Below are 16098 nucleotides of genomic sequence, written 5' to 3'. Positions count from 1 at the left end.
CGGGGTGGCGGGCTTCTCCGAACCGGCGGGCGCCGCGCGTCTAACGGCCGGGAGCGGCGCCGGGCCGGGCCGGTCCCCGCCGCGGGTGAGTGAAGGAGCGGAGGGGCGAGCCCGGTCGCTCCCCCCCCCCCCCCCCCGCCTCGCCGGACTGGGGGTGCTGCCGCACCGCGTCCCCCCCCCTCCCCCGCTCCTCTGCCCCTCCGGCGGTGCGCCAGGGGCCGGCAGGGCCCGGCCCGGCCCGGCCCGGCGGGAGGCCTCGGGCGGGGGAGGGGGCGTTGCGTGAGGCAAATCTATGAGGAAAAACGCCGTCCGTTGAAACGAACTGAAAAATAAAGCCGGGAGGAAAGTGCTGGCACTGCGGAGCTCGTTGTCCTCCCCTCCAGTCGCCTCGTTGAGGACAAGGACGTGGGGAGCTTCTCAAAGGCACGGGGCAAATCTGAGGTGCCCCGCAGAAGCATACGCAGCGTTGCCTTAATAGCAGGCGAACCTGGAGGATAATACACGATGCCACACTTCGAGAGGTTGATCATTAAAGATTAGGATGAGCTGTGGGAAACGGATTATAGCCCAAATGCTTAGTGTCGGTTTCTGCTGCCAGTTCTTGAGGTGTTTGGTCTTGGTAAAAAGATACTGGGCTAAGTGGCCTTTTGCGCTGATATTGTGTAATTGCCCCTGCTGTGTTCCTGCCTGTGGCCTTCTTTTACTCTGTATGGGTGATTTGTATTTGTCAGATCCCGTTTAGTCATTTCCATACCTAGCTTCTACCAACTCCACAAGTTAAATGACATGCAGCATGAAGAATGTTATTCCTGTAGAGCATGTAACTTTCCATACGGTGATGCACTCTTAACTGCTTGTGACCCATGTCATGTTCCTCGGCTTGGTGTTTAGAAGGGTGGTACAGATGCATTACAATGTTATCAGGGATACAGAGGGGAGGGATCTAAAGCCTGCTTCAAACTTCTGCAAGGTACTAGCATTCGTAGTTGACGCAAGGGCTGTTTTCTAGAAATAATCAACCTACGATGTCAAGTGCCAGGTTAAAGTAATGTGTCTGATCTTCTAAGGCGACTGCATAACTTTGTGCTAAAATGAGATTCTGCTAATAGTAATAAATTTATTAACAAGCAATCCTTTGAAGAAATCTTCAATATTTTACTCCTAAAAATATTCTAGAACTCTCCGTTAAACCTCTTATTATTTCTTATTAGGTGCCCTAAGAGTTTTTTTTTTTGGTTGGTTTTTTTATAATGTTTATAGTACAATAGAACACACACGGAAGATATTTCTCATAGCACTCATATCATAAGCGAAGAGATAAGGATGGGACCAAAACTGTTGCATATTGCTTTAGATGATCTGTTAACATATTTTGGAACAACTGACACGTATAATTGTTTGAATGGTGTATGTTGCATCACAAAGTTATTTGATTTTCTTCCAGAGAGGACTGTACTGAATATCTGATACAATGGCTATGCAGATGCAATACGAAGCAAATGCAGATACATCTGCAGAAGAAGAGAACTTTGGGCCACAGCTCATCTCTAGGTTAGAGGTATGTCAAAAGCTAACTCGAGAGTAAGTTTTCAAGAAAGTCACTAATCTCTTTCCTTAAATACAAGTTGCATCTGCAAATTGTGTTGCTAAATTCTTATTTGGGTTTTGTTGAAAAAAACCATGCTAAAAGTTATGTTTTGTACTATGTTGCTTTGCAGCATATCCTTTCCTGAGCATGTATTGGTCATCTTCAATATCTATTAAATCAGACGGAGAACAACATCTTCTGCATGTTCTGTGCCATTTATATGGTTAAAGCATTGCACTGGCAAAGGGATTTTTTTCGTGGTTCATTGTGTATAAGTGAATAGGGAAGTAACATTCAGTATGCTGCCTTGTAATAACGGAGCTTGATCCAAATCTTCTGAAGCCAGTTGAAGGTATTCAGTGGAAGTTAGATGAAGGTGTTTGTGTCTGAGAGTTTCATATGTCTTTTCCCTCTCTCCCCCCACCTCCCTTTCAGCAATGTGGTATAAATGCAAATGACGTGAAGAAGTTAGAAGAAGCTGGATTTCACACAGTTGAGGCTGTTGCTTATGCACCAAAGAAGGAGTTACTAAATATTAAAGGTATCAGTGAAGCCAAAGCTGACAAAATCCTGGTAAGGATGTTTTGCAAAAGCTTTAACCCCAAAATTTCAGGAAGTCTTATGGCTGCTGGCTCAAACTGTGTCAGTAATCTTGGAAGGTCTCAATTCACAATATCCTGAGAAGGGCATTAAGGAGGATCAGAGATACCAACTGACCTTTTTATGAGGAAAGACAAAATAGCCTAGGACTAGCTTCGAGAAGTAAAGGGGTGGGGACTACTAAAAAGGTCTGTAAGAGTCAGACCCTTGTTCCCTGGTTTGTTATGCTCTTTCCCTAAGACTCCACTGTTGGCAGCTGTCACGGCATAGGATTCTGGGTGGTGAACCACTGGTGTGACCCAGTACAGTTGTTCTTCTGTTATGTTCTTCTCAAGCTTGTTAATTGTGTACCTCAGATAAGTATGCATCTTGACATCTACAGTTGACTTTCGGGGACTGAGAGGGAACCCTGAGTTGAAATCTCTTAGCATCTTCTAATTCGGAATGTGGAGTTTCTCCAGGGCTAGTTCTTGTGTATCTAAATCTGAGCTAGCAGAATATTTAACTCCAATATTTTACTTACTTTTGTTTGCTATGAGGAAAATAGCATCCCTAGGATGGGCATACATGTTATTAAGTATTTCTAGTTTCACATGAACAGAATTGAACCCAAGGGTGGGTTAAGGGGGGGGGGCGAGGGGGCATTTCTGTAAAACGTACAGAATGGATGTGGAAGCTTTTTCTCTGAACAGAATTTCAGTTCTGTTCAAAGATACCAAGTAATCACAGTGATCTATAAAACAAACTGTATGCATTGAATTTTATAGCTGCCTCTTGATTTCACAAAACAGAAAATGACAATATTAATTACTGGAGGGGTTAAATGAATGGGATGAACGTTCTTTACAATGCTTAGTTTGTTTTTTTTTTAGGCTGAAGCAGCTAAACTGGTTCCGATGGGTTTTACTACAGCAACAGAATTCCATCAGCGGAGGTCAGAGATCATCCAGATCACCACGGGGTCCAAAGAACTTGATAAACTTCTTCAAGGTAATAATTTTATTTCTTTATTGATCAACCTTCATTATCTGTTTTTTTCTATACAGGACGTGATACTTGCACAAAAAAGCATAAGAATACATCTGCTGGTTGGACTAAGATCTCCTTAGTACTTCTTTCCTGTATCACAATCAATTCTCTTTAAAAAGCTGCAGCAGTAGTTTTGAAAACTTTTGGTCATGATGCATGAACCTGGAGCTGATCACATCTTTCCTGTTTAGTCTATTCTCTAGTCCGTTTCAAGAAAACGAAAACAGGTATCATCATCTCCCCATCCCTAGTTGTAGTTAAAAAAAAAAAAACAAAAAAAAGTCATCTCAGCTCTTCAGCATATTCAGAAATATACTTACTTAAACTGCAACATGAACTGCAACTTATTTACAACATGAAGAAATCTCAGTATGAAAGCCAGTTTCTCCGATTAGAGTTTTTAAACTTAGATGATCACTTTTAGCCAAAGCATGTGTTTAACTGAGTCTCTGTAAATGTATAGTCTATCTGTTTAAAGTATGTGATCATCTTCTGCTTACCCCCCCCCCCCTTTCTTTAAGGAGGCATAGAAACAGGGTCCATAACGGAGTTATTTGGCGAGTTTCGTACTGGAAAGACGCAGTTGTGTCACACCCTGGCAGTAACCTGTCAAGTGAGTAGTCCACTTTATTAATTGCATATTCAGACTTTTAATAAATCAAGTACTCAGACAACATAGCTTTTGGATATTTGCTAATTTGTGCACTTTTCTTAACAATACAAATATGATGCATCTAAATGGCTGTTGCAAAGAATCTGAGTATTTTATCTGTTCAGGAAGTGTCCTCAAAAGCACCATTGGCTGAATTCTCAACTTGTTAAGATTTTTTTGTTTCATGCTTCATCTGTGTGCTAGGATTACTTTAGTACCAGTTAAGTTTGTGATTTTTTTTTTTTCTGTATTTGATGTATGCCTTGGAGCTTTTTCTCTTCATAATATTCTGACAACAAAAATTAATACACATCAGCCTCATAGCCTAGTTCTAGGTCTTAAATACAGAGAAGTGTTTGATTTCTCTTCAGGCATTGTAGACTGCTGAGAATCTTTCTCATCACCAAGACTGTAGAAAAGAGGGATGACATTTATTTGGTCTAACCATTTTTTTTGAACCAGTTGCTTTTTTCTAATGTGTCCTAAGCTTGCTTCCCTTTATTTTTGTAAAAACTTTCCATTGACTCTTGTTATCAAACAATAAGTCATCTAACTCATTTCTAATCTTAGTTTAAAAAAATAATAGTGGGTATGTATTAATTTCTAGATGGTGCAATTTGGTGACTTAGTTAAAAACATTGGGCACCTGAACATACTAGCTCAAAGCTGAGCCTCTGTTCTCCTTACACAGGTGTCTGAGATTGAAAATGTGAATCTTTCTGTCTCTGGCTTCTCACATTTTCCAGATAAATGTGACTTTAGTCACTGTAGATTTGGTATGTTATTTACTGTATTAATATCAGTTGAGGGCACACAGCAATAACTGGGTTATTTGTTGTTATTATATTCCATGTTCATTCCTTTGCTCTGTATTTTAGCTTCCCATTGACCGAGGTGGTGGTGAAGGAAAAGCTATGTATATTGACACAGAAGGCACTTTCCGTCCAGAACGTCTTCTTGCTGTGGCTGAAAGGTCTGTACTTACAGCCAGAAGTAAATTGACACTAGCTGAAAAAAGGAATTCCTTTACTCATGATGGGACAACTTAGTTATTTAATGAGGATCACAGTATATGTCAGCCTGATGGTGATGGAGTTCAGGATCCTGAGAGGTGGGAGCAAGGCATGAGGCAGGATCACAACACTAGACTTCCAGAGAGCAGACTTTTTCCTGTTCAGGAATCTGTGAGGAAGAATCAGATGGGATATGGCCCTGGAGAGAGAAGGGGTCCAGGAGAATTGGTTGATTTTCAAGGATCACCCCCTCCAGGCTCAAAAATGGTCCCAACAAATAGGCAATCAAGCAAAGGCAACAGGAGGCCTGTATGGATGAACAAGAAACTTCTGATAAAACTCAAATATAAAAAGGCAGCATACAAGAGGTGGAAGCAGGGCCAGATGACCTGGTAGGAATACACCGATACTGTTCAAGCATGTAGAGATAGTGTTAGGAAAGCCAAAGCCCCTCTGGAATAGAATATGGTGTGGGATGTGAAAGGCAACAAGAAAGGTTTCTACAGATGTATCAGCAACAAAAGGAAGACTGAGGAAAATATGGGTCTGTTGCTGAATGGGGTGTGGGACCTAGTGTCAAAGGACACAGAAAAAGCAGAAGTACTCAATGCTCTTTTCACCTCTGTTCTTTACTGGCAAGATCAACCTTCAGGAATCCCAGGTCCTGTAACCATTATAATTGTCTGGAGCAAGGAGGACTTTCCCTTGGTGGAGGAGGATCAGGTTAGGGAGCATTTAAACAGACTGGGCATAAACAAGTCACTGGGACCTGATGGGATGCACCCATGTGTGCTGAGGGAGCTGGCAGATGTCAGTGCTAAGCTGCTCTCGAATATCTTTGAAAAGTCATGGTAATCAGGGAAGACTCCTGAGTGCTGGAAAAAAGCACATGTCACTCCTATCTTCAAGAAAGGCAGGAAGGAGGATCCAGGGAACTACGGAGCAGTCAGCCTCACCTCAATCATGGGGAAGGTGATGGAGCAAATAATCCTGGATACCATTTTCAAAGACATGAAGTACAAGAAGGTTATCATGAGTGGATAGGATTTATGAAAGAGAAATCATGCCTGATCAACCTGATATCCTTCTATGATGATAAAACTGGCTTGGAGGATGAGGGGAGAGCAGTGAATGTTGTCTAACCTTGACTTCAGGAAGGCTTTTGACACGGTCTCCCGTAACATCCTCATAGGCAAGCTCAGGAAGTGCAGGCTAGATGAGCAGACACTGAGGTGGCTTGAAAATTGGCTGTATGGCAGAGCTCAGAGGGGTTGTGATGAGCAGCACAAAGTCTAGTTGGAGGCCTGTAGCTAGCAGTGTCCTCCAGGGGTCAGTACAGGGTCCAGTATTATTTAGCGTGTTCGTCAGTGACCTGGATGATGGGACAGAGTGTGCTCTCAGCAGGTTTGCAGATGATCCAAAACTAGGAGGAGTGGCTGATACCCCAGAGGGCTGTGCTGCCATTCTGAGGGAGTTTGACGGGCTCCTCTGGACAGAGGGGAACCTCCTGAAGTTGAATAAAAGGAAGTGCAGAGTCCTGCACCTGGGGAGGAATAACCCTAGGCACCAGGACAGGCTGGGGGCTGACCTGCTGGAGAGCAGCTCTGCAGAGAAGCACCTGGGAGTCCTGCTGGCCAACAAGTTGAACATGAGCCAGCCATGTGCCCTTATGACAAAGAAGGTCAATGGTATCCTGGGCTACATTAGGCAGAGCATTGCCAGCAGGTTGAGGGAGGTGATCCTTCCCCTCTGCTCTCTCTCTGGTGAGACCTCATCTGGAGTGGTGTGTCCAGTTCTGGGCCCCCCAGTACAAGAGAGACATGGACCTACTGGAATGATCTCAGTGAAGGACCACAAAGACGACTGAGGGATTGGAGCATCTGACTTAGGAGAGAGGCTGAGAGAGCTGGGATTGTTTAGCCTGGAGAAGAGAAAGCTTGGCAGTATCTAATGAATCTATATAAATATCTGTTGGAGGAGGGAGTAAAGAAGACGGAACTAGACTCTTCTCAGTGGTGCCCAGTGACAGGACAAGAGGCAATGGGCACAAATTGAAATACAGGAAATTCCATTTCAGCATATAAAAGAGGGTTGAGGGGGGTTCTTTCTTTTTTTTTTTTTTTTTTTTTTCCTTTTTTACTCTGGAAGTGATCAAATATTAGAACAAGTTGCCTAGGCCTGTTGTGGAGTCTCCATCCTTGGAGATGTTCAAAATCTGAGTGGAGCAATGTCCTGAGCAACCTGCTCTAGGTGACCCTACTTTGAGCAGGGGAGTTGGACTAGACGATCTCCGGAGGTCCCTTCCGACCTCAAGTGAGTCTCTGATTCTGCAAAATATGCTCTAGTGTGAAATGTAAAATGAGAACAAGCTATTTATGTTCTCTCTCATGGAAAAAATATTACTACTGTTCAGACCGAAGGAGGGTAATCAACTGGTTCTTCAGATTCCAAGGGATCTCTGTCAAAGGGCCATATAAATAAGTTAAATGCAAGATGCTGAATGTAAGTATTTTTGGTAGAATAACACTTATGGAGGATTTGCAGGTGTATGGCTGTTCGGTACTGTTACCTTTTGACTTCATATTCAGAACTCCAAATTTGTCCATAAATCTGCTTAGAGTATAAAAGTGTTTTATTAGTGATACAGTGCTATATTCAAAATATTCTGTTTCATGATGGTAATTTTTCTTATTTGTATTTTTATTTCAAGGAAAGCATGCCTGGTGTTCTACTTTGCTGCTGTTCATAGGCAGTAAATTTTTCTTTAAAAGCGGTTTCCAATCATTCTCTGCTGTTACTTTTTTTCATAACCAAGTTGTGAAGTTGTGTTGCCTTTTTTTTTTTTTTTTTTTTAAACCTCTCAGGTTCTCCCAGGAATGTGAGTTTAATCTAGTCTTCAGGTACGCCTGCTAGATAACTACTATTAATGAAGTTGTCACTTTTAAGATTTTTCTCACTGAATTCTACAGGTATGGCTTATCTGGCAGTGATGTCCTTGATAATGTGGCATATGCTCGAGGTTTTAACACAGATCATCAGACCCAGCTCCTGTATCAAGCGTCTGCAATGATGGCTGAATCACGGTAATAAGACTGACTTGGTTGGAGTGATTTTTATGCTGTTACATAGTCATATTATAAAGCTACCTGTAGCTGACAAGCAAGTGCAAGAGTATAGATTACGTAATTGTGAAATGTCAAAATACTTTTATAGTTAACTACTTAAAAATATATCTGCTCTCTTCAGTTCTTAGCTCCAGTAGAGCAGTTTTTATTATTCTGGAAACTAGATTATGCTTTTGTTTATCCAAATAATAAGCTTTTTGTATGGGCGGTCAGTTGTGAGTTAATACCTGTTTCTGTTTAAATGTTGGATGACTGAGACTGGCTTGAGCTGTGACAACTGATATTACTTTGTAAAGAACAAGTGCCATCCTGAGAAACAATTTTAAAGACCAGCTTATAATGGCTTTCAGTAATAAAAAGAGTTAATTTAGAGCATGCCAAGCACTAAAGAAACCTATGCTGACATCTTTAGTTTAAAACTAAGATTTATGAAACCCTTTAGAAGGAAGGAGGTGGTGGTGTGAGGTGTTTAGGAAGCTGTCCACCATTTTGACACCTGTGGTGTCAAAACAATATATTTTGGGCTAGTTTATTAGAGTACTTAAGCATAGATCTAAGTTTTTAATCATGCAGCAACTTTCTTTGAGTTTACTGAGATTTTTTTGTATAGGTCAGTAGTATGAACATTGCAGATCAAGTCCATGTTGTTAAAAATAATACTTCTGCTAGCTGGCAGGTGAGAAGAGCTTGTATCCAAATCTTTATGCAGCCTTGCAATTAGCTGGGCACTATCAGATTCAAACAGGGGTATTGTTCATACTTGGGAATACTTATAAGTACTTTGTACCTCATCTTCTCCAGTTACGCGCTGCTGATAGTGGACAGTGCCACAGCCCTTTACCGAACGGATTACTCTGGAAGAGGTGAGCTGTCAGCTAGACAAATGCATCTGGCCAGATTTCTGCGTATGCTTCTTCGACTTGCAGATGAGGTAAACTATGAACCGTCTCCCTCTGTCCTCCATGCTTTGCTCCCTGCAAAACTGATTATTGGATTTCTTTCTCTTAGCAGTTTTATACAGATGGTTTTCTGCTTGCTCAGTGTCTGCCTCCATTTTGTTTTGAGATGCATGATAGAGTGGTTATGGAGAACAGTACTTAGGATGGGAGGAGTGTATGCATGTCTTTTTTTTTCTTTCTTTCTTTGGATTGTGGAAAATAAATGAATTTTATTTCTTGCTTCTCTCCTTATAGTTTGGTGTGGCAGTTGTGATCACTAACCAAGTAGTTGCACAAGTAGATGGAGCTGCCATGTTTGCTGCAGATCCCAAAAAACCTATCGGAGGAAACATCATAGCACATGCTTCCACCACCAGGTAAGAGAATAATTATCATCTTTTGTCAGCATTATTTTGGGAGATTTTATGAAATTAAGTACCTTTAATTTGGGGGGGGGGGGGTCTATGAAGTCTGTCTACAAGTATGTCCAGTCTGCTTTTCAAACAATGACAGCCTCTCTGAGCGTGTGATTTATTCTGCAGTAAAATTAATGTAGCATTTGTAAAAGTTATAACAGCATATGCTGTATTCTTGTACTAACCTAATGTTTTAATGATTTACTGAAAGTAAGCTATACATCCTTACTTGTTTTGTTTCCTTCTCCCTATTAGACTGTATTTGCGAAAAGGCCGAGGTGAAACCAGAATATGTAAGATTTATGACTCTCCTTGTCTTCCTGAGGCTGAAGCCATGTTTGCTATTAATGCTGACGGAGTGGGAGATGCTAAAGACTGAAGACTCCTTTCCATTTCTTGTGTAATCTGAGACTAGTGGCTGTAAAAGGCTGCTTTCTTTGTGGCACCTTACAGATGCTTTCCCACTGCAGCTGCTGTTCAAATGCTGATGGAGGAATCTGTTCATTTCAACATTCATGTATATCAAGTGAATACATTTTGAGACACATCTGAAGGTGTAGTTGGAAGAGATTTTTCCCTCTTTGGCCTTAGTCGCATGTTAGATTAACATGGTTTCTTGAGAAAATTTTCGGAGGACCATAGTCTTTGTATTTTTCCTCACAGCTGTTGCTACAGTTGGATTCTACCCATGGACATAGTGCAGTAAGATGATAATACATGGCAATAGTTTTTAACTTGCTGAATTTGAAGTAAGACTGATGTGTTTGTCAAATATGAAAAGTGATGACTTAAATACTTAATGGCTTATTTTAATGATTATTTAGAAAATAAAGCAGAATGGTATTCCACGATAAGGATTTGAGAATATTGTGGGGACTGATGATCACAATCCATATTCTTTATGTTAATTTTGTTTTGGGTGCTGTAGCATCGTCTTTTTGGGGGGTAAAAACTGTTGATTTATATGTGAATTGCGTTTTTGGTATCTCATCAATTCTCTGTGGAAATCTGCCTTTAATAAAAAGGACTATGAGAAGCATTGATGACATTACAGGTTTCTGGGATTCAGCCAGGTGTTAATTCAGACTATGGCATTTCTGATGTGCAAGTAGGTAGAAGACCCATAAATCTTCATAGGTGGCCTCTGAATTTCAAGCTGAAATATTTTTTCCTAGGCTAATCTTCACAGTCACACTAACAAAATGCATTTCCTCCTCAGTTTGAGAGAGATATGCAGTACAGCTGTGTTGTAAGTGCCCTTAGGAGTTTTTTGAGATGAGGTCTTAGCAGTGTAAAAGTTCTTTTACATTATGCAGCATTTTTGTATAAGCTGTTCTACTATAACTACTCTAAACTTGATTAAAGATGATAGTATTATAGTGGGGGTTGGCAATAAAAGATATTTTCCTTGCCAGCACTCTTTTTCTTGGACAAATAGTGAAGAATATGACAGTGAGACTCAACTGTGGCTTACAGGCTAGCAGACATAAGCTGAATTTATTCAGGTATCTAAATACTTACACTATACTGACTACTAAATCTCATGAAATGCTAAATTGTCTACTGACTCATTCGTAGCTAAATGCCTTTGTTCTTAAATTCTGCACAATCAGTGGAGCTTCTGCTGTTCCTGTTCAGAAGATGTACACGAAGGGCCGTGTTGGCCATTGCTGTCAGCATTGTCTGCAGCTGAGTTTCAAGAACCAAAACTCATGCTAGAATGTTAACTAGGGGATTAAACTGGCATTAAACTCCATCATAAGGAACTGAGAAGTTCAGTGTTTTTAGTGACAGAGGTTCGGCACTTACTTGCTACTCACATTTGCCCTACGTGTAGGCGAATCTGATTGTACTGCCTGTGCTTGAGGCTGTCTAACATGGCCAATTAGAAGATCCTGTCATTGCCTAAAGCATGCTATATGTTAATCGTTCTGGCTGAAACCTGACATGGCCAGTGTCTGTAATAGGCCGATACTTCTTGTGGGGGAAAAAAATGGCAAAGACTTTCAACTATCTTCAGAAGGGAGACTACAGGAAAGGGAAGTGTTATGCCCTCTGGCAAAGAATGTCCAAGCCGTTTCTCTTTTGAGAATTTCTAGTCTTTCTGGTTTTTTAAGTCACAAGTTTGGCAGGAGCTGGTCTCTGCCATCAATGAAATGTTTCTTGCTACCCTGCAGAAATTTGCTTACAGGTGACCAAGTCATGGACCTTACAGTCAGTTCTGATCTGTCCAGACGCTTGTTAGACGTTTGCAGTTTTCCTTTTTGTGCGTCGGGTATGCCCTGCTCAGGACCCAGTTTAAGAATCAGACTGTAATGGCAGCTGTCATTGTGTACTGGTGAAAAAGAGGGATTGTGTTGTTCCCAGTAGCTTGCTTGATTCAGATGTGTAAGGGGGAAATCACTGGACCTACAGAGAACAGAGGGATGTTTCTTCCAGAATTTTTGTTCCAGATAAAACTAGGACTGGCTGGGAAAACAGAATGAGGAGTAGGTGTGAGCAAGTGGGGAGAGGAAAAACAGGTCAAACGTGAGGATGGGGACATGGGACTGACTCTCTGGGCGGAGGGACTGTAAAAAGGAGCAGGAGATAAGGCGCCACTAAGATGGGTAAGGGAACAGATTGAAACTAGTCAGCTCAGATGTAGAACTAGGGAAAGGCAACTGAGACTACGCAGCTTGTATCCAGTGAGATCCAAACTCCTAACTGTGCCTCTTTAGGATTTTTTTTTTCTTTAATGTAACTGTAATATATTTGCAGTTGTTCCTAGTATAAACTAGAATGTAAATTGAGACCTTACCATATTTCAAGCTGCTTACAAACATAGGGTTTAAGTAATGTGAGTATGAACTTTTAATATGCCTAAAAATTTCAGGAGGAACCAGTCCTGTCTTCTGGTTTAACAGAATATTAGGTTAGTACACTGAATTCTGAACACTGCCAGTCAGTACAGTCATTCCAGTTTGGAAAACACTATATTACCCATTGAAATGCACTTCTAACTGTTCATTTCTCTTAGGTTTTTATTAATCTGATCAGCTATTTAATATGAAGGCTTAAAAGTACGCTTGCAGCTTTGGTATGATTTCCAGCAATCAACTGTGTTTTCTTAAAAATCCACTTTGTAAACAAAATATCATTTGGTATCATTTAGGTATAAATGCCATGCTTTTGGAAGGGGCTGGGGGCAGGGAACAGCTTGTTTTTTGACTTTCAGTGTAGCAGAAAGCTATAATGTCGTATTTGGTTTCTGTGCTGTTGCTTCTCTTCAATGTATTTTTGAAGGGGAAGCTTCGACATGTCTGTATCATAGTTCTCCACTGTTTGTATCTCTTCGAATGCTAATGCTGTATATTCAATGTCATAGAAAAATAATTTTGCTCATTTCCATAGTCCACCTAGGGCTTTGAGCAACTAAAATTACTTCTGAAGTTCTTCCCTCTGTTCATACAATGCTCTGCATGCAAATGGATTTTTCTGAAAGACTGCAGTACTTCTCTTAGCTCGCTGAAAGATTTATAACTTTGTGATTGGGGAAGCAAAGGGGAAGAGAATAGGAAATATTTGTTCCTATTCCCTAAGCTCCTGTATGGCTTATGCTCTGAACTCTGTGGGATTTTTGGGTTTTATTTTTCTCTTTTAAACTCAAGAACCCTCTTTTAAAGATCTTTTCTCTATAGCAGCTGCACAGACAAGTATCTCCATAGAGTGTTTAAGCTGCTTATGACACAGTGCTATGAAACATTAATTAAAATAAGATTATTGTCAACATCGCTTTGATCTCAAGGAGGCATAACTAGTATTTTTTTAGTAAACATTTTTCTTGTTTTCTCTTTTTTTTTCTTGATGTTTCCAAAAAATCCAAAAGTTACTGTCAAGGCGGTAGAGTATCATTAGATGTGTGTGCGCAACAGGCTGGCTCACATTCATCCAGCCAATTTTTTCTAAGTGAGAAATGATGTCTAGATGTGAAGACCAATTTATTACTGAATTGAAATAACTTGAGTGTATAAAAATGTGTGCATAATTCTGGACTAGTAATGATCTTATTAGAGCATGATAGAGAGATGCAGAGTGGTTTGATTAATTAAAACTACACAGATGCAGTCTGTCTGGAGTGTTTTGTTTTTTTCATGTTTCTCTTGAGTCGCAGCTGTCAGTATTTTGCTGTCTGGATTGCTGTAGTTCTTTCAGCACTGGTTAGTTACCAGTCGCAAATGCTCTGCCCATCCTCTGAAGGATGATGCATCTGTTCTGAATTTCCAGAAAAGCTGGCAATGCTATTAGCTATGCAATTTGCATTTTGTACACAAATTAAAAACTCTCATAACACAAATGTGAAATGCAAAAACCACAAGGCTCAAGGAACTAAGTGAAGCTCACAGTTGGAAAAACACAAGCACAGTGTCATGTTGAGAAATATTCTCATGTTTTCTTTATAAGAGAAGAGCCACATCTCATAACTTGTTGCATCTTACTTTGTGGGCAGATAGCTGGCTGAGTTTATACCACTGTGTGTGGTCAGTGAAATTTTTCCAACTACCCAGCTTTAGGAGCTAAATTTTTCCAGATGCAACCATGGTGGTGCAAGTGTAGAGAAAGAGCTGCTCAATGGCTCCAGTTATCCCTTTCTGTTAGCTTTGCAAATATACAAACCCACTGTGTCACAACGGAGCTTTCCTCGGGATGTGTTTTTAATTACGACAAGGGATCTTTGTGAAAGGTCAGAACTTGGACTGAACACAATCAAATTGTTGCATATGGTTTATATTATCTCAGTTCAATCCTACTAGTGCCTAGGTTTCCCCACTGAAACCTGAGGTTGCAGCATTTGGGAGAGGGGAAAGGAGTGACCTTGCATAACCCATGTTACTCTAGCCAGGGAAGAAAATAATGATTGAAGATAGAGGTGCCTGAAGTCTGAGATAACACATGGTTGTTTTCACTGCCTAAATTGATTTAATTAAACTACACAAACTTGTATTTCAGTTTATCGCTATGCTACTGACTTTGGCCAGTAGCATGCATTAGTCTTGGTGGTAGCAGTTTTTGTAGTGAAATCAATGCATTTATGCTGTGCTATTGAAATGCAACTTTAATGGTCCATAGCTGCTGGCACAGACTTCACTGTTGCTGGTCAAAGGAGCTGAAAGGACAAATTGTGGACTCCTGCAAGAACTAACAAGACCATGTATGATCTACTGTTTCCCATTCAGCTTTTTTCAGGCTTCATTTTCAGGAGAAACTTTTAAATATAAATTACTTTCTCTATGCTATCTAGGTACACAGTTCTTTGTCTCACTCAAGTGGGCTGTGTCCTCTTACAGGAAAGGCAGAAGATATCTACATAACCCAAAATATCTACATAACACAACCATGATCTGAAGCACTCAGTATGTTTGTCTGATTGTTAAATACAGGACACAAAAGAAGTTTTAATAACTGTAAACTTGAGGTTTCAAATGAATGAAGAAAAAAATACAACTGAAGGAACACTGTAGCTGAAGCTTAAGGTTATATCCAGAATGTTTAAAATGTCTTATCTTAACAATAAATCAAAAGGTAACTAAGTTGGAACAGACACAGAGTAATAGTTAAAACACTATCACAGGCAGTTACATTAGAGGTTTCTCTTTAGTTACATTACTCATGCTGTGCCACATTGTGCAACAGAAATAATCTCTCAAAAGTTCATCTTTCCAAAATCCCATGCTATATGTCATGACTGACAGCCTTACAAGTGCTGATATCTAGGTATGGGTGAGTTTTCTACCACATCCATGAGCTTTTTTGTCTACTGCGGGCTTCTGGTGTTACTCTGAAGACTGTTGTGCTGCTTGGAAAGACTGGCTTAATTGAGTCTTGCCATCATTACCAACCATCCCTTTTTTACCTGCCTAGGAGCTAATGGTTGTAGAAGTGGCAGTACCTGTAGCCGTTAATCTGCTTAGCGAGTTAGTGTCCAGGACTTCTTGCTACACAAGAAATCTCACCCCACTTTTTTTTTTTTGAATTACAGTAGCACATCACCAGTCTGAAAACAAAGGGAATATTCTCAGTGTTACTGTACTACAGATGAAAACAAGCTGGTATTTTGGTACAGGGGAGTGTGTCTGAGTGTTAAATGGATGTTTCAGGGGTGGGAGTGGGGGAAAAAGTGTATATTTGCACCTTTTCAGAAACTAAGCTTTGAGATTTCAAGCTTCACTTAAACCCTTGTTGGTTTTTTTTTTTTTTTAAAAGCAGTTGTATTCTACTGTCCAGACAGCACCTGAATATCTCCAGAGAAGGAGACTCCGCAACCTCTCTGGGCAACCTGTTCCAGCGCTCTGTCACCCTCACAGGAAAGAAGTTTTTCCTCATGTTCAGACAGAACTTCCTGTGTTTCACTTTGTGCCTGTTGCCTCTCATCCTGTCACTGGGCACCACTGAAAAGAGCCTGGCCCCATCCTCTTCACACCCTCCCTTCAGATACTTACACACATTGATAAGATCCCCCTTGAGTCTTCTCCAGGCTGAAGAGTCCCAGCTCTCTCAGCCTTTCCTCGTAGGAGAGATGCTCCCATCCCTTCATCATCTTAGGAGCCCTTCACTGGACTTGTTCCAGTAGCTCTCTATCTCTCTTCTACTGGAGAGCCCAGAACTGAATGCAGCACCCCAGATGCGGCCTCCCCAGGACTGAGCAGAGGGGAAGGATCACCTCCCTCAACCTGCTGGCAACGCTTTACCTAATGCAG

General features: G+C 40.9%; 1 protein-coding gene across 2 annotated transcripts; it reads left to right on the top strand.

Moving 5' to 3' along the window:
• Nucleotides 1–10400, top strand: RAD51 (RAD51 recombinase). 2 transcript variants are annotated; one of them, XM_067295802.1, is made up of 10 exons: nt 1–85; nt 1445–1558; nt 2024–2161; nt 3061–3178; nt 3739–3830; nt 4748–4842; nt 7852–7965; nt 8809–8938; nt 9201–9322; nt 9617–10400. In XM_067295802.1, the coding sequence occupies exons 2-10, from the start codon at nt 1472–1474 to the stop codon at nt 9738–9740; spliced, it is 1020 nt and encodes a 339-aa protein (XP_067151903.1). In that variant the 5' UTR covers nt 1–85; nt 1445–1471; the 3' UTR covers nt 9741–10400. The 2 variants fall into 2 exon arrangements, with proteins under 2 accessions (XP_067151903.1, XP_067151904.1); XM_067295803.1 differs by lacking the exon at nt 1–85 and adding an exon at nt 306–521.
• Nucleotides 10401–16098: the final 5698 nt, after the last annotated feature.

Source organism: Apteryx mantelli, chromosome 4, assembly GCF_036417845.1.
Source record: "Apteryx mantelli isolate bAptMan1 chromosome 4, bAptMan1.hap1, whole genome shotgun sequence".
Taxonomy (NCBI): Eukaryota; Metazoa; Chordata; class Aves; order Apterygiformes; family Apterygidae; genus Apteryx; species Apteryx mantelli.
Note: the sequence above shows the minus strand (reverse complement) of the source record. Positions and strands in the feature narration are given on the sequence as shown.

Coding starts and splice junctions, on each gene's coding strand:
- RAD51 (XM_067295802.1), top strand. CDS start 1,472: ATGGCTATGCAGATGCAATACGAAGCAAATGCAGATACATCTGCAGAA. Junction 3,179..3,738: donor ACTTGATAAACTTCTTCAAG/GTAATAATTTTA, acceptor CCTTTCTTTAAG/GAGGCATAGAAACAGGGTCC. Junction 3,831..4,747: donor CCCTGGCAGTAACCTGTCAA/GTGAGTAGTCCA, acceptor TCTGTATTTTAG/CTTCCCATTGACCGAGGTGG.